This window comes from Balaenoptera acutorostrata, chromosome 5, assembly GCF_949987535.1.
Source record: "Balaenoptera acutorostrata chromosome 5, mBalAcu1.1, whole genome shotgun sequence".
Taxonomy (NCBI): Eukaryota; Metazoa; Chordata; class Mammalia; order Artiodactyla; family Balaenopteridae; genus Balaenoptera; species Balaenoptera acutorostrata.
In genome coordinates, this window is record NC_080068.1 from 79,332,625 (window position 1) to 79,359,081 (window position 26,457).

Here is a 26,457-nt window from a genome sequence, read left to right on the forward strand (position 1 = left end):
TTTGTTAAAGTAAATGATTTCTCACATAAAAGGAAACTTCTTTTTCTACCTAGAAACAGGAGTGATGACAGAATGGACTCCTGAGCCACTGCCTGTGTTTGAATCCCTGCTCTGCCACTTATTTGCTATATAGAATCTTGGGGTTAAACTCTTCCTGACCCGGGTTCCTCATCTGTAAAAAGGAGAATAATAACAGAACATACCTCATAAGGTTGCTGTGAAGATTAAGTGCATTAATACATGCAAAAACTTGGTTCCTAGTTCATAATAAGCGTTCAATAATTATAAGAAATATTATTATTTTTCATAAGGTCGTCATTAATTGGGGTTAAAATTAACAGCAGCTAGACATCTCAGTGCAGAAGCTAACAGTAAAAGTCAAGGCAGCAATGTTAGATGATGCACACAAGGAAGGGTCATATTTTCCTCTAGATTTATAAGATCCCAGACTAGAAGAATGAATGCTTTGGTGAATGCTCTGTCACTAGAAAAGAAATAGTTTTCTTCACTAGTACCCAGAAGAGCAGAGCCTATTGATGACAAAACTGCATTAGAGAGGCCCCTTCAGTGGGATAAAAAGTCAAAGGGACTGTTCTATGAATTCCATAAAGGAAAGGAAGATCCTCAGAGAAAAGAATCAGTTCCTTTACTTTAAGATGAGTCTGACTCCATTGCGGGCACAGGGGACAAGAGAGTGGATAATGAGTGGAGATGAGAAATGATCACAAGTCCAAAATCACAGGTCTAAGCCTCCACAAGAAGGGATGATGTACTGACACATTTCTGCTTTTGAAATTTTTGCTTGGTTTCTTATAGCTTTTCCTCTTCCTCTCTCCGTTACCCTAAATACATAAATATACTCTACCACTGATCCCTCCTTGTCAGGAAAGTAACTGAATTCATAGCCACACTATAATGAATATATGAAATATTAATGTATTTGTCACTATCACTGCTATTTTCTTAGTGGCCACACCAGTAAAATGCCCATGGAATTTGTTTTGTGAATAGACGTACTAAGTTTCTTGGTTTCCTGTGTAGAAACATTTCACGAGCATTCAAAATCAGCTAAAAAAAAAAAAAAGTTTCTTTTAATTTTTAAAGGAAGCAACTAAAATAAAGTCTACTCTGATATAAAATGTAAAAACACATTAACCAAAATATGGACTTTTAAAAGGTGGGAATTTAGTTTATACTCATTTTACATTAAGATATAAGTTAATGACTTATACCTTAAAGGATTTATCATAAAATGTTACTGCCCAGTGCATTTTTGCAAACAATAAATAATTCACTGAGAATATTAACATTCACATGTGTAATTAAGAGTGTACAAATGTACAAAACTTTGGGTAATAAACACTTTAAACTTATTTTTCAAACATTCAATAAGCCCATTCCCCCCAAACTGTTTGATTACAAAGAAGCACAAAGGATTAACTAACTCCGGCAAAAATTAGCAAACAAGGCAGGGGAGGCAAACAGAGATCTGAGAACGTAAGAATATCCAAACAGTTCTGTCAATATAAAGAGACAAAATCAAAACATTTTTAACAATATAAAAGAAAGCAAATTCACAGGATTAAATGCTAACTAGGTGAAAGAACATTAGAGGGTATATAACATTTATTTTCTCCACAAAATTTGCATATCTTAAATTTAATGCAAAACACCATGTTTCAATTCTAATTTAAGAATATCATAACGTGGAGTTCTTGGTTAATCTAGATGGAATGAATATTTAAATAGATCCCAAAGGTCATATCAAGTTTTTATTTGGTCTTTGTTGTTCTAACTCTTTAATATTTTTCTTTATTCATTGGACTAAGCCAATTTTAGAAATATATCCACAAGCGAAGCATATATAATGCAGCTATTTCTGAAAACAACTAAATGCATAGTCTTTAGTAATATCATTAAAACAGTGGTTGTGGTTAAGTAAAAGAATAAAAATTACCACAATTCATGTATGATAAAGTTACAAATCAAAACATTAGAAGTTTTATCTGGGGTATTTGCACTGTAATAAAAGAAATGTGGATAATATGAGCAAAATGTGCTTGATTATTAAAAGAAATGAAATTCCTGGTTAACACTGGGTTGTGTCAGGAGCAGTGCATTTGTCTTCATATTTTATATCAGGAACATACGTTCACAATTCACCAGCTGCAGTTTTGATTTGCTAAGAAATAAAAGTATTTAATCCTGGTTCTTCCTTGTTTTAACATCTTCCCTTAGAGACCAGGCACTTCGTGCCCCGGAATGTGGCCTTGCAAATTTACTAAAAACATATCCATTGATAGTAGAACAATTATACTAAATTCATAAAGGAAGAGAACATCTTCATTTAGAAAACAAAGCACTGTTATAACTTTACAGTCACAACGCAAGCCCCAGCTCTTCCTAGGCACAGTGGAGCAACCTAAAAAAAAAAAAAAAAAAAGACACATGTTGGGTTTGTGGGTAAAAACGTTGATAATACCACACCAGTCGGTGAAATATTGAAATAGTTCATACTTGTTGGCAAACAGCTGCTGCCCGAACCCTAAGCTGGCCCAGATCTTAAACAAGGCTCTTCCTCCTGATGCCAAAGCTTCATAGACTAAATTGTTTTGGGTATATAACATAATTATGTAGTATTTACTTCTCTTTAAAGGTGATTTTTAAAGATAGCACAGGAATTGTTCTACATGAAACACTATTTTGGCCAACATGATGCACAATATGGATGTGAGGAAATGCTGAACACTTAGAGTAACTTTGTGACTAATATGGAGAAAATACCAAGTATTATCCTGAGAGGCCATGCAGCGGAAGTGCTATCTCAGAGAGAGTACACAGAATATACCACATGCCCTGGGTCTGCCGACTCCAGAGGAACCACTAACTTCACATTCACTGATGACCTTCTCAGCGTGGCTGAAGAGTCTAAACCCATTCTACTGCTTTTTACCAGAGTAAATAAATAATAAATACCACCGATTGAACTCCTTAGGAGTGGAAACAAACCTGGTGAATAAACTCCATGACAGTGAGATAGAAGTATGAGGTACTACGGGAAAAGTATAATCTTGGCTTATGCATTAGGAACAATTCTTAAATCTTTCACTTCTTGTCTTTTTTTTTTTTTTAAAGTACTCTTGACACTGGGCAATTCATAGCGGAGATAAGTGTGGACAAGGATAGTTTTAAAAGGATTACTTGGAGCCCAGTAAGAATCTATGCATTTGAGCTAACAGAATTAAGACATTAGCATTTGGGAAGGGGTGACTAATATAAAGTACTAAGAAAGTTTGTTTTGTACTTATGTATGTGGGTGTATGTCATAAAGTATTTTTGTCAAATACATGATATCAAAGTGACTTTCTAGTCATTTTGACTCCTCCTCCCCAGACCAATGAGTGGATTTTAAGAATACATCTGACTTCAATTGTAAGAGAATTCTTGGTTGTTCTCCATCTGAATCAGTTGTTTTGATCACTGTTATATCTTTTTGAACAAATAACCTATTTAAAAACCATATCTACTTACAGTATTCTAGAAGTAACCTCTACGTCATTTAAATCAAAATGTCTGTAATTAGCAGCTTTTCTCAAAACACTCAAAACACTAAGTCTCTACATTGTGAATAGCTGATGCTGTCACGACAACCAGCTAGAAAGTTTAGCTTAGAGAATTTATTAAATACAATGCAGTCACCTCCTGCTTTGGGTCAGGGCTGGTAGTGGGGTGGGTGGTGGCTTAAGACTTTGTAATCACATTTCATTCCCTGTACAAATAAATGTCCTCTTGTCCATTTGTAGAAACATTGAATGGAAAACATTTATTTTTCAGATACTATAGTTGTAAATTCACATTTAGGAGCTTTAAAATCACTTATATGTAGAATCTAAAAAATACAACAAACTAGCAAATATAACAAAAAAGAAACAGACTCACAGATATAGAGAACAAATTATTGGTTACCAGTGGGGAGAGGGAAGGGGGAGGGGAAAAATAGGGCTAGGGGATTAAGAGGTACAAACTATTATGTGTAAAATAAGCTACAAAGATATATTGTACAACACAGGGAATATAGTCAATATTTTATAATATCTATAAATGGAGCATAACCTTTAAAATCGTGAATCACTATATTGTATACCTGTAACATAATATTGTACATTGACTGTACTTCAATAAAAAGAATTTTTTAAAAAGTAATGGAGATGGCATGTAAACCAAAGAGCTATGTGGTCACAGATTATTAATTTTGATACAGGGTGATTCAGCATAAGGTATTAATTATCTGTAACAGCAAGTCTGAAATACTGGCTAATAGGTTTCCTTATAACTGGCCCAAGGGCTTAATAAAATACATCTCAGGAAAAGAGATTCTTCTATCTCTTCTTGGATTCCTTGGTTATCATTCACAATTACTTCTGCCATGGTAGGAGGCTGATGGTAGGTAATCTCATAATTTCTATGAAATCCCGTAGCTCTAACTCAAGCTCTCAAATTATGCCTTCTCACCTTCACCAAGTGATCTCACTTACTTGAGAAACAAGATCAAGGTCATACAATCTAAGTCTCTTTTTCTATCCTTCTCTTCACTTAAAAACACTTTGTATCTTTCTACACTGATATTCTCATTTTTCCTTCCAGCTTTGGAGGATAAGATCTTTCCTCCAGTCTAAGGAGGACCTGCCTTTGCTCTCAATTCTGTTTCTGTCCTTCTTTCAGAAAAGTGCCCTTCAATTTTGCTTTCTCCTTCTAGTATCTGGAATCCCGTTCAACTCTCTTGTCTTCATCTCTATTGTGAAAAAGATCCTAGGCTCAAATTCTAACTCCACCATTTATCTGCTGTGTGACGTTGGGTCAGCTATTTAACCTCTCTGTCTCAGACTTCTTCATCCAACATAGTGAGGAAATAATAGTACTTTCCTTATAGGGTTGTTGGGAAGATTCTTTAATGTAAAGTACTTAGACCAGAGTCGGGTACATAAAATGGCTCAGTAAGTATTAACTTTCTATCATCATCATTATTTTAAAATTGTATGCCCCTCTAGCTCCCACATTTACTTTTTACTCTTCTCTTTACTTTTTACACTGTGTGGTGGCTTCTGCTTCTATCATATTCTCAAAGGTCCTGACAACTTCATGAATGACAAATCTTCTTCATTCTTCCTTATGCTGTTGAAATTCCTCTCTCCTTTTTTTTTTAAACATTTTATTTATTTTCTTTGGCTGCGCTATGCAGCATGTGGGATCTTAGTTCCTCCACCAGGGATTGAACCTGTGCTCCCTGCGTTGGGAGCGCAGAATCTTAACCACTGGACTGCCAGGGAAGCCCCCCGCCCCCCACCTTTCTTTTAATGCTCTATTTCATTATCTACTAAGACACTCTCTGATCATTCTTTTGCTGTCTCCTTCAGAAGCTGCACCTCTCTATACAACCTAGTAAGTGTATGAATTAAAAATAAACAGGACTTGGTAATATCTCTTGAATCCATCTGTATATTTAACACCTCAAGCCTTATAACTAAAGTAACTTTATAAATGTTTTCCTTTCACCCAGGTTTCACTTCCCCTGCCCCTAACCCAACTTACCCTGTCCCCAGCTGCTGACAGGTGGACTTTCTATTACTGCATTGCTCTCTTGGTTAAAAGTCTCCACTGGATTCTCATTACCAAACTTTTTAGGTTGACCATTGCAGACCTCCATCCTGACCCCAACCTTCCTCTCCAATAAGAACTCCTACTCTTCTCAAGCATGGAGCCTTATAACCCGCCACACTTCCTCAACAGAGCCTGCGTATTTCTGCTTTAGTGACATTTCTTTCATGTTTTCTCACACAATTTCCTTTTTCCTCCTACCTTTTATTTTTTGGCCACGCTGCGTGGCATGTGGGATCTTAGTTCCCTGACTAGGCAGTGAACCCTCGCCCCCTGCAGTGGAAACAAGGAGTCTTAACCATTGGACCACCAGGGAAGCCCCTTCCTTCTATCTTTTTGAATTGGATCAATTCATTAAGGCTTAGATTGAATCCCACTTCTTCCTTACTGAAGCCCTCTCAACAGACATTTTCTCTCTTCTCCTTGAGTTCCTAGGCCACTCACTGCCTATACCATGGGACACTCCCTACCAACTGCTCCACACTGCGGCTCCTCCCTTTACATGAGCAGATCTCACCTACCCAAGTAGTTAAGCTCTGTGACAGCAGGGATTCTCATAAGTATTGTTTTCTTGACAGTACTTACCACTGCTCCTTGTATGGAGGAAAACCTTGGCTCAATTAAACACTTGAGTGCCTTTTATGTACCATATACTGAATTGGATGCCAGAGGCAGAAAATTCCTGGTTCTGTTCTGGGTGATGATGGAAACAAAGATCTCAAAAGATCATTCTTAGAAGCGCTAGGCCCTCTCAGAAATAGACAAAGAGGGAATTTTTTCTGTTAAGTTTGTCAGGTCAGGTTTCTTACTTGTTAATGTAATTTAGGATTGCCATCTTTACTAGGTTATAACTAGACATTTGATCTGCTCCCAAATATCTGTGGCTTGAGTATTTAAAAATTATTGCTCATGTATGGGTAAGTGGTTCATTTGTTCCTGACTACTATCTTTGTTTTTAATTTTCCACAATCTCCCTCCCTTTATTACAGCCCTCTTGTGGTCCTATCAGCTCTATCAATGCTAGGACATCTCACCAATTCTCAGCAAGTAAATGGTGGCAGCTAATAATAATAATAATAACCAACTAATAAGAATTTCTCTGAGTACTAACTTATACTTTAAAGGTAATTTTGGATTTTAACTATACTATAAAATTAAATATTCCCTCTGTTTTCTTATATTTAGTTAAAAGATGACTTTATCATGTTTATGCTATATATTTTGATATTGGACATAATTGAAAGGATCTGTTTTACCAAAACAATTGTTTGTAATAAAAACAGAGTAAGTGTAAAAATGAAAAATGAAATGCCATACCTGGGTCCACTCATTTGTCTGGGGATCATAAGCCTCCACTGTATTAAGGTAAGTCTGTCCATCATAACCTCCGACAGCATATAACTTATCACCAAGTAAACAGACTCCCACGGCATCTCTGCTGATGCTCATAGATGCCACTGCAGTCCACATATCCGTTTTGGGATCATATCTGAAAGAAAATTTTAGAACTGGAGCTGATACTGTTCTCACAATATTTTACATAAAAATAGTTTCATCCTTTAATCTTGTATCTTATCTGCTATATAAAATACATTTGAACATATTTTAGAGAAAAATATCAATATTTTCCTGAAAACTTTTAACTTACAACACATAATAGAGTTATTTTGCAGATGCATAACACTTAAACAAGTCAAAAGAGCTAATGTAAATGTTGAAAACTGCTTTAAGGTTTCAGGTTGCCTACTGAAAATTTGAGGAAATCAATTCATGAAGCTCTATGTAAGATGACTTACAGCCTCAATCATTGCTAACTGTCCATTTTTGGAGCTTCTTGTTCCTTTCATGAAGTATGTTAATTAGAACTGCCCCAAATTGTCTATTTAAGAGCAGATACATCATGCTAAGATCACTTATACTGCTTCCAATACTTCTTGTATCAATGAACAATTTTTCACTGGGTGCAGTCCTGTAGTGGGCCTGTAATTTATGGGGCAAAGTATATAAAGACTCCTATATCCCTTTCCTGGACTATAACATCTAACAAGCATAGTCTGAATTATTTTCTCCCCAATACAGGTGAAATGCAGGTGTAACTATCATGCTCTCTCAAAAAACACCAACCAACTCTGCTTATTATTTCATAGAAAGCACTTGTTGTCATCAACAAACCTTCATTTCACTTTTTATTCTTCTTCTAGTCATTTATAATTTATTGAATAATATACACACACATTCACTAACTTCCCATTGCTCTTTAAAATCCAAAGTTTTTAATAAGGCCTCAAGACTCTGTATGATCTGCCCCAATGTCCCCCCACTCCTTTCCTGCCACTCTCTCCATCATTCTTTGTTCTCCAATGACAGTGGCTGCCTTCCAGTTTTCTGAATGAAACATATTCCTTCCTGGTTTGGAGTGTTCATACACACTCCTATTGACTCTACCTCCTAAAGCCCTTCAATTCTCCCCATTCCACTGACCATAGCAGATGGGAGCCTAAGCCACTGTCCAGAGCTTCCACTGACGTCGGGCTCTTTACCTAGGCCCATATTTGAGTTTCGAACAAGGATGACTTGTTCAAGCTTTCAAGCCTTACTAGCCCTTTATTTTCTTTTAGTATTTCATACTGCTTCATTCTATATCAAAATATGTCAGGAATGTCCCTCTCCTTTTTGCTTCTTATTTGGCCTCCAGCCCGTAATTAACTCTCTGTGAAATTTGTCAAACCCCTTTTCTTATTAGGTACAATGTCCAGTACAAAATAGGTACACAATAAATGTTTGTCATATGATTCAATTAATAAACTGTATAATCAATTCTAAGGTCAGATTGAGAGAAGACTGAGTAGGCTCTTGGTGACAGACTGAGAGATGGCCTGAGCAGACCACCCAGTGTTTACAGAGCTCCTAAGGAACTGCCTTGCACATGGTGGATGCTCAATAAAGAGTTATCAATTCGTGTGGAAGTGTCAGAGGCTTAGGTTTGATTTTTTATTCCTAGTTTTCCTTCACAGGAAATTACCTCTCCACACAGTCTGAGAGTCTGGAAGTCAAGTTGGAGGCAGGTGCGTCGTGGCCTCCGATGGCGTACAGCAATCCATTCCAGGTAGTGACTCCTACTCCCCCTCTCCTTTTTGACATTTGTGCACAGAGTGTCCATTTATTAGTATGAGGGTCAAAGCATTCTACTGACTTGAGACAAGAACTGCCATCACGACCACCAACTGCATAAAGTCTGTAAAAACAACAAATGGGATGATAAATAAGAGATGGTGCTATTATTATGCATAAGACAGAGGTTATTCTTATGGTATTTCATTGAATTCAAGGTGCCATCAACGATAAGAAATACTGTCAATTTATGTACCATTAAGAAAGAAGATGGGACTTCCCTGGTGGTGCAGTGGTTAAGAATCTGCCTGCCAATGCAGGGGACATGGGTTCGATCCCTTCCAGGAAGATCCCACATGCTGCGGAGCAACTAAGCCCGTGTGCCACAACTACTGAGCCTGTGCTCTAGAGCCCACGAGCCAGAGCTACTGAGCCCGTGTGCCACAACTACTGAAGCCCACGTGCCTAGAGCCCGTGCTCCACAACAAGAGAAGCCACTGCAATGAGAAGTCCGAGCACCGCAACAAAGAGTAGCAACAAAGAGTAGCCCCCACTAGCCGCAACTAGAGAAAGCCCGTGCACAGCAACGGAGACCCAATTCAGCCAAAAATAAATAAATAAATAAATTTATTAAAAAAAGAAAGATGTGCTACCAATTAAATGGCACATGTATATATCATATATTATTCTGTACATATATAAAAAAGAAAACATAAACTCACATGAAAACAATGACAACATTTTCACAGCTGCCATCTGTTTGACAAGTTACCATTGAGTGTAAAATGCATCACAATTTTAGAGATGTTAAAGTATGTCTTAAAATAGATAAAATATTGTGTATAAATATATCATGACATTTCTTAAATAGCTAAGATAGGACTTGGTGATAAATGAAAGAAACTAACCTTCTCTGAGCACCTACCACAGGTGAGGCACTTTACATGTATTAATTTAATCATTATAATGATGCTATGACAAACCATTTGTATCCCTGTTGCACAGGTGAAGAAACTGGGATTCATGGAGATTAAGAGACTTGTACATGGTCACCCAGGAAGAAGCAGAACCAGGACAATAGTTATATTAATGAGCAGTTGGACAGTCAAGAGTCATCTGGTATGTACTTGTAACAGTGAAATATGAGAATAAAACTATAGATTCAGGGCTTCCCTGGTGGCGCAGTGGTTGAGAATCTGCCTGCCAATGCAGGGGACACGGGTTCGAGCCCTGGTCTGGGAAGATCCCACATGCCGCGGAGCAACTAGGCCCATGAGCCACAACTACTGAGCCTGCGCGTCTGGAGCCTGTGCTCCACAACAAGAGAGGCCGCGATAGTGAGAGGCCCGCGCACCGTGATGAAGAGTGGCCCCCGCTTACCGCAACTAGAGAAAGCCCTCGCACAGAAACGAAGACCCAACACAGCCAAAAAAAAATAATAATAATAATAAATAAATAAAGAAGTTCCTTTAAAAAAAAAAAATAAAAAGAAGACAGACAAACCATATGTACCTACAGGCAGACCTCATTTAAAAACAAAAAAAACAAAAAAAAACTATAGATTCAAGTATATTGATTTACTAGGCAACGTTTAGGACGTTAACATACCATATTTATATTTATTGGTATGTTAACATCCTAAACATTGCCTAGTAAACCAATTTATTATCAATCAATATACTGCATTAATTTAAAAGTCTTTTTACTCTGAACTTAAAATATATATAAAATATTTTAAATATTTAAACATTTGAATATTCTTTATTAAGCACAAAATCTTCTTACTATTCACTTAGGAAGCTCTTTGTAGATATTTTTTCTATCATTTAAAAAAATAATAATAACTTCAGTTCACTGCTTGTTCAAAAGCTCACACATTTTGAATTTATGGATGCCTTAGTTAATATTTAGCTATTTTTAATTCTTGAGAAATAATATTTGAACTATATCAAATTTCTGCCCATTAAAACTCTAAGTATTTATATTTGGGTAAATATACATATTTTAAAGACAGATTTCGTAATTTTAATTCATAATTTAAAGTACCTATGCCACTCAAACTGGTTCTTAAATAATAAGACGACCATATCTTAAACAGCAAAACATGTTTGTAGCAGTGTCTTGTTCTAAACTTAAAATATATTAATAGTATGGAATTTGAAATTTATTTGAAACTTTAATCTGTTAAAAATTTTATCTGTTAAAAACTATTTTTTTGTGCTACTGTTCTTAATATTAAGCTGTCCTCATCTTTAACTAATACTTGGAAGAATAATTACCTAAATATGGATCATAGAATATTAGAAGGAATCAACAACTAGGTAATGTCAATAACTAAAAATATATGTACACATGCACATATAGTATCATAGGCTTCCAACACCCTACCCTCTTCACAGTGAATTCATGGGTCTTCCTTGTGAAAAGTGGTGTAGTACAGTGATTTAGAGCATGAACTCTGGAGCCAGACTCTCTGGGTTTGAATCCTGGTTCTACCACTTATCACTTACTAGCTGTGACTGTGGACAAGTTATTTAATCTCTGTCTGCCTGAACTTCATCATCCATAAAATCTAGAAGCCCTGCCTCACAGGATTATTGGTGATCAAATTTAAAGTACTTTGAATATTGCCTGGCACATGGTAAACATGGTATAAGTGTTAAAGGGGAAAAATAAATTCTGTCTCTATTTGCATTCTTTTAGAAAACGGTATTTTAGGAGATGTTAAATGTATAAACAACATTCATACTGAGATAATATTAAGGGCTAAAATGTATTGTAACACTTTCTGAAGAATCATATCTCACACAATGGTTTTCAAACTGTATTCTAAGACCAGGACTCTGTGGAGAATGTTAGGGGGCCCCCAAAAAGGTTCATTTAAAATTAAAGATTAAAAAGTAGTTTTAATTTTCAAAAATATCACCTGGCTCAATTAAACGTCATGCAAGATTCAGAACTCACTTTCTTCCCCATGACAATATCTATTACAATAAAAAGAGAAATATTATGTCAAATTGCAATAGTATTGTACTACATATTTAAAAATAAGATTTAGGTCTCACCTGACTTCTAAAATTATGATCAAGAATACAAGTGGTTGGTAGATACTGTTTGAGATTCAGCTGAGAAAAAAAATGTCTACTACTTTCAAACTACTTGAGCAATTTAACTGAAGAATTTCCTGTGATTCCAATTAAATTGCTCTAGTAGTTAAAATAACTATTACCAATTTCAGCTTCTTATCTGTGAATCAGGATTTTCTTCATACTGGACAACCAAAACAAAACAGAAATAATCTGTGTTCTTTAAAACAGACCTATTCTTCTACATTGATTTTTACAGTAAGTAAATATTATAAACTCAAACTTATAATAAATTTAAAATAAGCTTATTATAAACTTGAACCTCCATTTGCCTTAAGTATTGAGGTTTTTGTAAGATTTCACTTGAAAGAAAGATTCTGTTGCCAAAAGTATTTGCCAGCCAATGGCTTAAAAGTAGCCTGAGCAACTGGAAGTTTAGACAAAGCTTCTTTCTGTCAAACATGGCAGAAATAAAAATTTTAACACTTTCAAAATTTTAAGATAGAGTGTAACTCATAAAACATCAAAACAGTTCTTCCCTAAAGAAACGAACTATATTTTGCATCAGGAAGCATTGTAAAATAATTTAAAATAACAAAAACAGTATTTAACTGGGCTTTTCATTTTATAAATTAAAAAAATTGAGGCACAGAGAAATGATTTGTTTTAAATCACAAAGGACTGGTAGAGAGAAGATACATAATTAATTTTTTCAATCAACTGCATATTTAAAATATTAAAAACATAATTTCTATTTTTTCCAGGTTCTGGATTTGTACCCCAAAATGGAAACTAACAAAATATTTTAAAACATTGCTACTTTATTGTAGTGCAAGCTTAGAAAAATGGTGGTTGATGGATTAACATATCCTCTTCTTGGGGTGATTAAAGCACTACTGCATATAATTGGTACCAGGATATTCTTCACTAAGGCTGCACACTTCAGATTTATGTGCTGGATACTGTGCTAGGTGTAAGAAACAAGAAGTCAGATCAGGTCATTCAAGACCATGATCTGCTATAGGAGATGGACCAGTCAATAACTACAATAATAGAGTGGTACATGCTGCAATACAATTATATACAAATTATATACAGTAAAATTGCTTAGGATGGAATGGACAATCAGTGCAGGGGGAACGAAGAGATGAGAGTGGGGACTGGAGGTTTCCTGGAGGTGATTTTTAAGCAAGTTTCAAGGATGCTGAGTTTGCCAGGAAGGAAAGTGGGGGAAACAATATTCTAAGAAAGATGGTGTCGGTTAAAAGATAATAGGAGTGTGAAGCAAAATGTATTTTTCACAAATAGATTAGTTTTGCTGGAGTGTATTTTGCATGGGTAGAGGAGAGAGAAGAGGCTAGAGAGGTGGACAGAGGCAAGATCATAAAGGAGGCTTGGTCAGATAAGCTACTGAAAGGTTTTAAGTAGGAAAGTGACATGGTCCTATTTGTGTTTTAGGCAGAACATTAGGTGAGTCTCTAAAATGAAGAATGAAAGGGAGAGAGTTAAGGGTAGGGACAAAGTGACCAGTCTACCCCAGCAGACCAGTTAAAATCACAACATAGATATACGATACTTTCAAAATCAACTGTCTTACTACTTAGTAGATAAGAAGTCCTTAGCTTCTGATATTATTAGGTACTCTCAGAATTATACTCAATAAATTGTGCTTCAGGTAGGTTAAATACAGAAATATTTATTTCTCATTAGAGAGAAAGAAAAGGTAGGAAAGTAAGATACTTCTATGCCTAGAAGTCCAGGATACTGTAGGTCTGGAAATCAGGTTTTAGAGAAGGCATTTATTCTTATGTCTTCTATTAGAAATAAATATTTCTAGCCAGAAATAGTAATTTCTTTTTTTTCACTTTCTATACTCTTTGGTGGCTGACTCTTCTCCCAAAGAACTAGGAAAGAAATGTAGTGATAAAATTTGAAGTTATTTCTTTAGCTAAAACAAATGAGGGGAGGTGTATTGAGATCAGATATATTTAAAAAATGGGTTTCTATTTCTGTATCTTATTACTTGTAATCGTGCTAAAAATTAACCAAAAAAAGGACGCAACTAACAGGTCCTGAGGAAACAGGACCTTAGGTCATAAAATATAAAAATATTACTAACATTTTCTCATTTTTTTGATAATCAGTAACAATCCAACAAATAATTTTAAGTCTCTATATTTTAACCTTGGTTCTTTCCTCTTCCTGGAAATGATGATAAAATATTTTAAGTCTCTATATTTTAACCTTGGTTCTTTCCTCTTCCTGGAAATGATGATAAAACATTTTAAGTGAGTAAAGGTATGCAACAAACAACTTTTATTTAATAACCATAAGGGCTTCATTTTATGGAAGAAAGGCCTGAAAAAGATACTATGTATTTAGTATTTGAGTGGTGGCTCTATCCAAATCTGTTTACTCTATTTAGAGCAGATAAGAAGCAAGAAAGCACCTCTTTCTAAATGCATTCTAGTTTTCAGCAGTTTACCAAGATAAGGAAGTGAAAGTAAGGAAAAATCAGTAGAAGAAATGGAAAGAATTATTTAGGGAAACATGAGAGAGACCATACAACTTTTAAAAGACCATATACTTTTAAAGCTATATGAACCACCAGATTTTGACTACATTGAATATTCATATAAAATTTATTCACTCAAAATGATAACTAGAAATTTATAATATCTGCACATTAGAATAAAAGACTAACAATGTTGAGCCATTTATATTTAGGGCTATTATAAAAAGAGACTATTTAAAAAGTTTGTTTACATCACTCAGTATTTCTCTCATGATTTCTATATATCTTTAAGTTGGACAAGATATAGCTTAATACATTTAATTTATTGTGTTTTAAGTGGAACCTTAAGTATTTCCTTACTTTCCACTTAGTACTGCCACACCTACTGTGCTTCTGGGAGTGGACATAGTGGCAACAAAATTCCACTGGCGAGCCTGAGGGTCCCATCTTTCCACTGTATTCAGATAGCTCCAACCATCATGCCCTCCTACTGCATACATAGGACCTTCCAATACAGCCACACCTACAAGGAGACAGGAAAGAAGCAATGACTTAAAAATCTTTTAACTGAAATGTAAGTACAATGAACCTTTAACATGCAAATTTAACTAGGCAAAAATTTATGATAAAGATATCTGGCTTCCTCATAGCTCTTCTTGGTAGATAGGTGGGTGGGTGAGGGGAAGCAATAGTACTGTAGCCCTTACAAGTTTTAGAGGCAGTATTTTGAGGTCCAACAGGGGAAAGGTATTTTTAAAAAATACAAGATGCACACACTGCCATATTTAAAACATTTTTCAATAATTTGGAATTACAATATATTAGAAAACAGCAATTTTATTCTTCTCTCCCTTTAATTCAAATTCATGAGATTTTGCTGTAGATTTGATACCACAATCTATTGGTGTGTTTCATCGTGAGGGAACCAAGCCAAATTTCATTTGTTCATTTATTCAACAAATAGCTATTGAGTTTCTACTAAGTGTCAGGCACTTAGTAGAACATAATAGATAAGGGCTCTGCCCTGATGGACCTATTTTATTTTATTTTATTTTAATCATTTATTTATTTATGGCTGCGTTGGGTCTTCGTTGCTGCACGCAGGCTTTCTCTAGTTGTGGAGAGCGGGGGCCACTCCTCGTTGCGGTGTGCGGGCCTCTCACTGTGGTGGCCTCTCTTGCTGTGGAGCACAGGCTCCAGGCATGCGGGCTTCAGCAGCTCTGGCTCGCGGGCTCCAGAGCACAGGCTCAGCAGTTGTGGCACACAGGCCTAGCTGCTCCGTGGCATGTGGGTTCTTCCTGGGCCAGGGCTCGAACCCGTGTGCCCTGCATTGGCAGGCGGATTCTTAACCACTGCACCACCAGGGAAGCCCCGACCTAATATTTTATTTAGGAAACAGATACAAAGTATATTTCAGGCATTGATAAGTGCTAATAAGAAAAAAAAGTAGCAGGACTTACCTGGTGGCACAGTGGATAAGAATCCACCTGCCAATTCAGGGGACACGGGTTCGATCCCTGGTCTGGGAAGATCCCACATGCCGAGGAGAAACTAAGCCCATGAGCCACAACTACTGAGCCTGTGCTCTAGAGCCCGCGTGCCACAACTACTGAGCCCGTGTGCTGCAACTACTGAAGCCCGCGCACCTAGAGCCCGTGCTCCGCAACAGGAGAAGCCACCGTAATGAGAAGCCCACTCACCGCAACCAAGAGTAGCCCCTGCTTGCCACAACTAGAGAAAGCCCTTGTGCAGCAACAAAGACCCAACAGCCAAAAAATAAAAAAATAAAATAAATAATTATATCTTAAAAAAAATTTTTTAAAGATAAAAAAAGGAGCAAAGTAAAAGAATAGAGAGGATCAAGGGAGACCTCTCAGATAAACTGACATTTGAACAAAAATGTGAATGAAGTTAGGAAACCAGACATGAAGGTATCTGGGGGAGAAGTAGGTGAGATAAAGAGAACAGTATGTACAAAGGCCCTGAGGCATGCTTAGTGTGTCTGTGGTACATACAACAAGGAGGACAGTTGGCTGTGGAGGGTGAGTAAGGGGGAGAGCGTAGGAGATGAGAGGAAGGGTGGAGTCAAATCACATGGTGGTCGGGATTATTGTAAGGACTTTGGATTTTATTCTAAATGAGATGGAAAGCCAGCAGAGGGTTCTGAGAAGAGGTATGACATGACCATAGTCAGGTGAGATATAAATATGTATCACTTGAAGGCCAAAACACAAATATTGTGATACGAAGACATTTACTTTTGTGAAATCATGGCCAGATGACATAAATAGTCACCATTCATGTATGACCAAAACCAACATATCATTCCACTCATTTGTGTCCTGCCAGTACTGGCTATAGGAGATCTACTTATCTATCTATCTAATCTATCTATCTCCAATTATATATAATACATATTCAATTATATATATGTGTGTGAGTGTAATTAAGTAATTTAAAATTTACTTAAGTAAAGATTTCTTTTATAAGTTCAAATTTAAAACATTATTTATTATAAGGTAAATTCGTTACAACAAAGCTGTTCTGAATGACACAAAAATGGAAATAAAGGCTTAAAGAAGACACTTTGAGTGATATGATCATTCTCCTCTGAACTTGCTGCAGTTCAATAAAGTCTTTTGTATGGTACCTAGAACTAATGATAGTATTCCATGCACAATCTCATCTGCACAAGACAGAGCTGGATCATGGGCATTCTCATTCTATGTAATACTATATCTGTAAGATTTATCTTAAGTTAGAACTGATTTTCTTTTCCCCATAGTAGGGGAAAGTTTGCAGTTGAATCACACTTTTGACCCTGGATTTTATGGTCAACACAAATTTGTAAGTCCTGTTCATGTTGCTTTTAAGATATACCTTCCCGTTCTGTGCCTACATAATAGTTGATTTTATGGACTCAAGAGTAATGTGTTATGGTTTTGTTAAATTTCATATAGTTAATTTTAAGCTCTTCTCTCAGTACCTTAGCCCCAACTGTCTGGTTTTACTCACTTACCTAACTTGAAATTTAAGACCATCTTTCATTGAAACCTAAATGCAACTAGTAGAATCCCCTGTCTCCTTGATTTTTTGCTGTACCCACACTACCATACCAATCTTCATACCTAGATATTTTTCATTGGCCTTTTGGGCAACCTCTACTGTGGTGCTCAGTATTAATAAATTGAGTATAGTAGAAACCTATGCTATCCAAACTCAACTATCCTTTCACTGCTACTCATTCATCTTTTTTTTTTTTTTTTAATTTATTTATTTATTTTTGGCTGTGTTGGGTCTTCGTTTCTGTGCGAGGGCTTTCTCTAGCTGTGGCAAGCGGGGTTCACTCTTCATCGCGGTGCGCGGGCCTTTCACTATCGCGGCCTCTCTTGTTGCGGAGCACAGGCTCCAGACGCGCAGGCTCAGTAGTTGTGGCTCACGGGCCCAGTTGCTCCGTGGCATGTGGGATCTTCCCAGACCAGGGCTCAAACCCGTGTGCCCTGCACTGGCAGGCAGACTCTCAACCACTGCGCCACCAGGGAAGCCCCTCATTCATCTTTTAATTCATCTTTTATGATAACCTATCAAATTCTTTATTGCAACTATTTTAAACATTTTCCAAATTGTGATAAATTGACGATATGTTCACATATTCCTCCTTTCCCAGAATACATGCTTATTTTCAATGTGATTCTTGTAGGTCCTCCCATCAAGAGGAGGAGTCTATTTCTCTATCCTTTGAATCTGGGCTTGGCCATGTGACTTGTTTTGGCCAATGGGATGTTAGCAAACATGAGGCAAGCAGAAGCTTGAAAAGTGTTTGTGCATTGGAGCCTGCCTTCTCTTCCTGCTTTTGAAACCCTGTGACTGCCACCATGTGCAGAAGCCTGGGCTAGCCTGAATGATTAGCGTCATATGGCCCAGTTGCCTCTGCTGCCCAGGCTGACAGCCTGTCTACCAGTACACACGTGAGTGAGGCCATTCTAGGTCAACCAGCCAACCAGCCTGCCTGCCCAACCTAGATTCATGAGAAAACCCAGCAGAAATCTTCTAAGACAGTCCAGACCAGAAGAACTGCCCAGCTGATACACAGATCCATGAGCTAAATAAATGGTTCTTGGTTTAAGCCTTCAAGTTTTGAAGTGGCTTGTTATGCAGCAAAATGTGGATGATACACATACATTGCAAGCCTCATCTTCCTCATCTTTGTATATCTACAGAACACAGAGCATGGCATATAGTACACACTAATCAATATCTGCTCAGTGAATTATTCAATTAAAGAATAAAAAGCCTCTATCATTACATTCTCTGTGCCACCTCAAAATTTTTCTGTGTCGTACTCATTTCTGCTTAAAAACTAAGGGATATAGATGAAAAACAATAATGCTAAAGGTTTTTAAATAAGTATGCATTTCAATTAGGTTAGATAACACTAATTGTCAACATAGAACCCACATGTCAAAAGGTGGCTTGTCAGTCCATCGTGGTACACCACAATTCTTAAACATTCACGGTTTCACTTGTGCTGGTTGCACAATATACGTTTATGTACAGGCTTGTTTTCTCTGTTTCTGCTTCTCAGGTGACAGGCAGCGTGTGCAGGAACGCTTGGTGACTGCTGTTGGCCCAGCAGCTGCCACACTGCTCTTCTGCCTGGTAAAGAATGTGAAAATGCCGTGCAAGCCTAGGGTATGACCTTATGAACGAATCTGCAGTTATGCTTACCAAGGCCATGCCTATGTGTAGACATAGGAGGCATCACACTCCAAGTTTTTGTTTTGGGGTTGTAGCATTCTACAGTATTCAAAGTCTTCAGTCCATCTCTTCCTCCAACCACATACAGTTTGTCATCTAGCACCGCAACGCCGAACTGCAGCCTCCTCCCATTCATATTGGCTACAGGCGTCCACATATTTGTACGGAGATCATACTTTTCAATGCTTGTTGCTCCTTAATAGTGATAAGACAGAAGTTAGGCAAATAAAAAGCTCACCATGCTTGAGTGTTTTATGAAATTAGACATATAAAAGCATATTATTAGCAGTGACAGTAATACATTTAATATATTACAATAAGCCCCTGCATGAGCTCATCCTTGCTTGTATCTCTGTCCTCATCTCCTACTATTCTCTAGTACCAGAGTACACCTGGCTCTGGTACTAAGAGGTCAAATGAGAAAGGATTATCTGTCAAAGGGGGCTGAGTAGCAACAGCCAGAAGTGGGAGGAAAGCAGGGTAGTTTAGCACCGTGGAAGCCAAAGTAAAATAGTGTATAGCTGCTGAGAGTACCAAGTAAGATGAAGACTAAAAAGTATGACTGGATTTAGTTGCATGGAGGTCACTGATGACTTTAGGCAGGGTCCCTTGTTTGAGCAGTTGAGACATGATTGGGAGGTGATGAAATGGAGACAGTGAGCATAGATGATTCCTCTAAGAAGTCTGGCTACAAAAAGGAAGAGAGAGATAAGAATTACTCAGTGGGTTGAGGGAGGTTTCGTTTTGTTTTGCTTTTAAAAGTGGAAAAACTTGAGTCAATGGGAAGGATCTAGTTGTGGGGAAGGAAGCTGAAAAGACAGGAGATGAAGGGATCCTCATAATGGTGGGAGGTTCCTGAAGAGGCAGGAAAGGGCAGTATCAGGGCACAGGGGAGGGGCTTTCATAGGAGGAGGGAGAGGATACACACTCTACTGCAACCAGGAAGGACAAGAGCATAAGTGTGCATCAAGTGCTTTGGGAGCTATGAGAGTGGAAAGTTTAGGGAATAACTGCTGGACAGTGTCTACATTTTTTTAAGAATTAGAAGAGCCAAGGAACTCTTTTGTTCTCTTTATGAGGTAAGAATAGTGGAATTAAGAAAAAAAAAGACCCACTCCTCTAAAACAAACAAACACCCAACCCCCAGGTATGAAGAGTTCAATTAGTATCTACTTTACTTCTCTCTTCTAAGCCTCTAATACAACATGCTATCAGTGCTATTCTTACAAAAATACAGTCAAGACAAACATTTATTCTAAAGTATTTGCTACAATTAGGTCACCAGAGCACAGATGCTATTGATACCTCCTAAAATTTAGAAACAGTTTTGCCATATACATATATGGCAAGAAACCTTTGAAGGTTTATATATATGTGTGTGTGTGTGTGTGTGTATATATATGCATATATATAAAATATATCTTTCTTATATATTTGGGTTTTATTATTTTTTATTTACTTTACAAAAATTTTAAGTTATTTGCAATAAATACCAAGTCTCTTTCCATCTTTGCATTCTCAGTGGCATATAATAGACTCCACTGTATACAGTAGCTGTTCAAAAATATTTTTGAATTTGAATAATATTCTTTGTAATTTTTAGCTATAATGAGATTTTACTCATACACTCAGATTATTTTATGTAATAGTATACTTGAATCATCACTCTAAACTTGACCTTAAAAACTTCTTCCTTCCTCAAACAAAAAGGCATTGCTAGGGCTTCCCTGGTGGCGCAGTGGTTGAGAATCTGCCTGCCAATGCAGGGGACACGGGTTCGAGCCCTGGTCTGGGAAGATCCCACATGCCACAGAGCAACTAGGCCCGTGAGCCACAATTACTGAGCCTGCGCGTCTGGAGCCTGTGCTCCGCAACAAGAGAGGCCGCGATAGTGAGAGGCCCGCACACCGCGATGAAGAGTGGCCCCCACTTGCCGCAACTAGAGAAAGCCCTCGCACAGAAACGAAGACCCAAGACAGCCATAAATAAACAAATAAATAAATAATTCCCATTAAAAAAAAAAAAACCAAACAAACAAACAAAAAGGCATTGCTAATCATCTCTCTTCACTAATGAATTTAAAGAAGATTTTTAATCTGAATTTTAAGTTATTCCTTTTAGATCTAGTTCACTAAGCAGTATCATAGACTTATGAACTAGTAAATAAAAATTCTTTTGCTAATATCAAACATAATTCTTAAAAACATAAGATTTTAAAATACAGTCTAAAACATATATCTTGAAAAATATATCTCCAAATAACAAAATCTTAGTAATTGCAAAATCCTATGTAAAAGCTTAGAACTTCCCTAATTTATACTGAAGGATTAACCTTTAAAAAAAGTAAGCACAAATACATTCTGACATTTTTTTAGTGGCTATTTAGAACCATTACTGGCTTATTTGCTGGAGTCTATACTAATCAGATATATGAAGGGACCAAGAACCCAATAATCAGACTCCCATCCAACTGATGCAAATTGCTCTTCATTATGAAGATGCTGGGATTAAGATAAATTAAGGCCTGGGAAGATAGCTTGAATAGGATAGAACCTCAGAGTATTTGATGATTAAGAAAGACTTAGAAATAAAGTTGGTCAAGTAGCAAAGGTCAGATAACAGAAACTCTTGAAACCTAGAAAGAGGAATTTATAACTTATTAGTAAGAAATAAAGATTGCTGGAGTTTTTGAGCAGAGTAATGGCATGTTAACAGAAGAGTTAACATGAGAGTTAAGCAGTCAAAATGCCTGTTTGAATCCTGATCCCATCACTAATTAGCTGTGTGATCCTAGGAAAGTTAGTTAACTTCTCTAAGTCTCAGTAACCTCCTCTGTAAAAGAGGGCAATAATAACATTCAGCTTTGAGAGTTGCTAGGAAGATGAAATGAAATAATGTAGGTCAAGTGCTTAGCATAATGCCTGGCATCTATTAAAAATATAATGAATGCTATTCCCACAAAATAAACATGATCAAAATTTGTGGGCTGATAGAAGGCTAACTGGAATTAGCAAGACAGCAGTGGAAATTTGGAAGAATAAGAGTCATTTGAAAGAAGTCACTTGGTGACTGTCAGAGTTGAAATTTGAGAGAGAGAAAGAGAGGGAGAGAGGAGATATGTATTGTTTACTTGGCTACTTAGTATCTGAGTTTCCTTCCCATGCTTGGGGAATTTTCCACTGTATGTATGACCTTGATGGGAGGCAGGAGCCTATCTTCCAGAAACCTGAGAAGACAGATATTCTCTTTGTCCTTGGAATTTTAGGGCCAGGACTCACCTAAAGCTAGTCAAATGGATGCCTGCACCGGAATTTAAAGTCTAAAGCAGGAATTATAAAGAAGCAGGGACAGTGGGTGTAGTCCTACCCGTTTCTCAACAGCCTTCCAATAAATTCCATATTTGCTTAAATGAGCTAGAGTTGATGTTCACTGGAGAGCACTGAACTATGATCCCAAGTTCTCAAGTCTGGGAGACATGGTCAGAGAAGACTTGGATACATGAAGCTTAAGGTGAAAGCCAAACATCAAATAGATATACCAGTTGGAAATATGAGAATAAAATCAAAGTGTAATACTTATATGTGGAATCTAAAATATGACACAAATGAACTTATCTATGAAACAGAAACAGACTCACAGATGTAGAGAACAGACCTGCAGTTGCCAAGGGGGAGGGCAGGTGGGGGAGGGATGGATTGGGAGTTTGGGATTAGCAGATGCAAACTACTTTGTATAGAATGGATAAAAACAAGGTCCTACTATAGCACAGGGAACTATATTCAATATCCTGTGATAAACCATCATGGAAAAGAATATGAAAAAGGATGTATATATATAACTGAATCACTCTGCTGTACAGCAGAAATTAAGACAACACTGTAAATCAACCTACTTCAATAAAATAAATTTTAAAACGTCAAAGTGCGAGACTATAATTAATACAGAGATAACAGTTAAAGCCTTGAAAAAGAGAGGGAAAGATAGAGGGGAAGTGGAAGTGCTAGTAATGACTACAAAGCCAAGCACCAGTTCCAGGCACATAGTGGATACTTAATAAGTATTTGCAGATCGATTATCTGGACAGTGGAGCTCTCCAAAAATGTTCAAATACTTAAACTATAACTCCAATCAGTTATCTTACTTTATGTATCTCTGTAACATTCAGTCATCAAGCCTATATTTAGAACTTAAGTATCCATACGTACATAGTACTATGTTACATGCTATGTGTGATAATAGCTATACTCATATCTGTATCTGTTTCCGTGAACCTAAAAGTTAAATAACAATGCAAGATTTTCAATTAGAGCTCATATTTTTATATTCTTTTGAGATGTCACATAGAAGAGAAACCTTTAGATGTGATCACTGCATCAAGTGCTTTAGTCATACAAGTAATACAAGAGATGGCAAAGGACAATCTTCCTTCATTTGACCAATACTTACTGATGCCGTCTATGTACGAGGCACTGTTCTGTAAATAGATTAGTGAACAAAAAAAATCCTTGCTTTCCTGGAGCTTATTTGGGGGAAGGAGGTAGACAGACCATAAACAAATGTAAGAGGTGCCATGAAGAAACATGAAGCCGACGAAGGAGAAAGTGATAAGCAAGATTAGAAAGTGATGGGCAAGAGGTTGCTACTGGATGGTCATGGAAGTCCTCTTTGGTAAACTGGTGTTTGAGAGGAGATCTGAGTGAAGAATTTCTGCTGGACATTGTGATATCAGGGCGCAGAGCATCCTAGTGAGAGGAAACAGCTAATGCAACACTCCTGACATGGGAGACCGATTAGCATGTTAGATGAACAGGGAGGCCAATGCAGCTGAAACAGAAGGATGGAGGGGAGAAGTAGAATGAGCTGAGATCAGAGAGGTAGCCAGAAGTCAGAGGTTTTGTCAAGGGATAGCAGATTATTAGTACTAGGAATTCAGAGGAAGAGGAGATCAATGTATATTGAGAAATAATACACAGAAACCTCTTGGCACAATACCTGGCACTGAGTAGGCACTGTGTATAGTGTCTGTTGCTATTATTGTTACTATGAGTAACAACGCTGCAAGAAGAGTACAAAGAATTTCCAGATACTCTTGACCCAGATTTCGCACATACTTATGTTTTACATTTGCTTTCTATGTATGTATATATGTATGCATGTATATAGGTTTTATGTATGTATGAATTTTTTTCTGAACTGTTTCAGAGTAAGTTGCACAAAAGATGCCTCTGTACCCGTAAATATTTCAGTGTATCTTTCTTCTTTTGTAAGAAATCCTCTTACAAAACCACAATACAATCATCAAAATTTGGAAATTAACATTTATACAATGCTGTTAATCTAATCTACAGAGCTTATTCGGATTTCGTCATTTGTCCCAATTATGTCCTTCATAGCAAAAGAAAATCCAAGATGATGTATTATAATAGCTGTCATGTCTCTTTAGTCTCTTGTAATCTGAGACAATTCCTAAATCTGTTTGTATTTCGTGATGTTGACATTTTGGAATACTTCAGACAAGTTATTTTGCAGACTGTCTCTCAACCTGAATTTGTTTGTCTTTTTCTCAGGATTAAGTCCAGATTATATACTTTTGGCAAGAATACCACAGATGTGCAGCTGAGTTCTCAGTGCATCATATAAGAAGCACAGGCTGGTAGTTAGTCTCATTACTGGCAATACAACTTTTGATTATTTGGTTAAGGTGTTGTATGTCAGGTTTCTCCACTGTAAAGACACCATTTTATGCTTAACAAATGGTTGGGAAATGCTTAAGCAAATGGTTGGGAGATACTTTGAGACTAAAGATCCTGCTCTTAGACTTTCGCCTACTAGTCTTAGAGAATTAATGGTTATTGACTGAATTACTTATAAATATGATGATTGCCAAATGATGATTTTTCTAATCCCATCTTTGCTTCTGTTTTAATTAGTTGGCATTCTACTGTAAGGAAAAGCATTCCTTCTCCCTCCTTTGTTTGTATCAGTATGAATTCATGAATACTTATTTATAATCTTTTACTATCATTGTTTATTTTGATGCTGAAATTATCCCAGGTTTGGACAGTGGTAGCCCCTACAAACTGTCTCCTGTATCTTCTGACCTGTCTCCATTATTCTTTGAGCACTTCCTTACTTTCTGGCACTACAAGTCATTCTAAGCTATCTTGTACTTTTCCTACCCCAGGGCTAGAACCAGCCATTTCTCCAAGGAGCTCTTTGGCCATATTTATTAATAATTAAAATTCATTTTGTTCTATACTTTTTGAAACGATACATGCACCCCAGTTTTCAATGCAGCACAATTTATAATAGCCAAGACATGGAAGCAACCTAAATGTCCATCGAAAGATGAATGGATAAAGATGATGTGGTACATATATACAATGGAATACTACTCAGCCATAAAAAAGAACAAAATGATGTCATTTGCAGCACCATGGATGGACCTAGAGATTGTCATACTGAGTAAAGTAAGTCAGACAAAGACAAATATTGCATGACATCACTTATATGTGGAATCTTAAAAAATGGTACAAATGAACTTACTTACAAAACAGAAATAGAGTTACAGATGTAGAAAACAATCTTATGGTTAACAGGGCGAAAAGGGGAGAGGGATAAATTGGGAGATTGGGATTGATATATACACACTACTATATATAAAATAGATAACTAATAAGGACCTCCTGTATAGCACAGGGAACTCTACTCAATACTTTGTAATGAGTATTACTCTTTTCTCTGTATGGGAAAAGAATCTATAAAAAGAGTGGATATATGTATATGTATAGCTGAATCACTCTGCTATATACCTGAAGCTAACATAACATTGTAAACCAACTATACTTCAACAAATAATTTTAAAATATTCATTTTTCCATTCCTTCAAATAAAAGATTATTTAATACCTTTTGTTGAATCCATTCCTCCAACTGCAAATAATGTACCGACAGTTGACTTCCTAGGTTTTGTCCGAGGACTCTGTAACATGGGCCGTCTCTCTGGTAGTAGGTGATACTTCATTGCTTCCATAATTAGTTTCTGACATTCTATATCATCTCTAAAAAGTGCATTATTTTCCATGTCTGCTAGGAACTAGAAGAAATAGTGAGTATGTGTATTGAATGACCACGAAAATAGTAGGGTTGAAAGAATAAACTAGTTCACAAATGGAAATGATCTCATTAAAAAAAATCCAAGGGACTTTTCTGGTGGTCCAGTGGTAAAGAATCTGCCTTCCAATGTAGGGAATGTGGGTTCGATCCCTGGTCAGGGAACTAAGATCCCACATGCCGTGGGGCAACTAAGCCCACGTGCCACAACTACTGAGCT

At 36.9% G+C, this 26,457-nt stretch overlaps 1 protein-coding gene across 2 annotated transcripts in view; it reads right to left on the minus strand.

Moving 5' to 3' along the window:
• Positions 1 to 1,165: 1,165 nt before the first annotated feature.
• Positions 1,166 to 26,457, minus strand: part of KLHL5 (kelch like family member 5) — a 94,947-nt gene continuing 69,655 nt past the window's right edge. For both annotated transcript variants that reach the window (XM_057547432.1, XM_057547431.1), the window contains 6 exons: positions 26,034 to 26,220; positions 19,096 to 19,320; positions 14,728 to 14,890; positions 8,678 to 8,890; positions 6,973 to 7,144; positions 1,166 to 2,422 (listed from right to left, as the gene is read on the minus strand). In XM_057547432.1, coding sequence (XP_057403415.1) covers positions 2,366 to 2,422; positions 6,973 to 7,144; positions 8,678 to 8,890; positions 14,728 to 14,890; positions 19,096 to 19,320; positions 26,034 to 26,220 — 1,017 coding nt within the window. In that variant the 3' untranslated portion in view covers positions 1,166 to 2,365. The remainder of the gene's footprint in view (positions 2,423 to 6,972; positions 7,145 to 8,677; positions 8,891 to 14,727; positions 14,891 to 19,095; positions 19,321 to 26,033; positions 26,221 to 26,457) is intronic.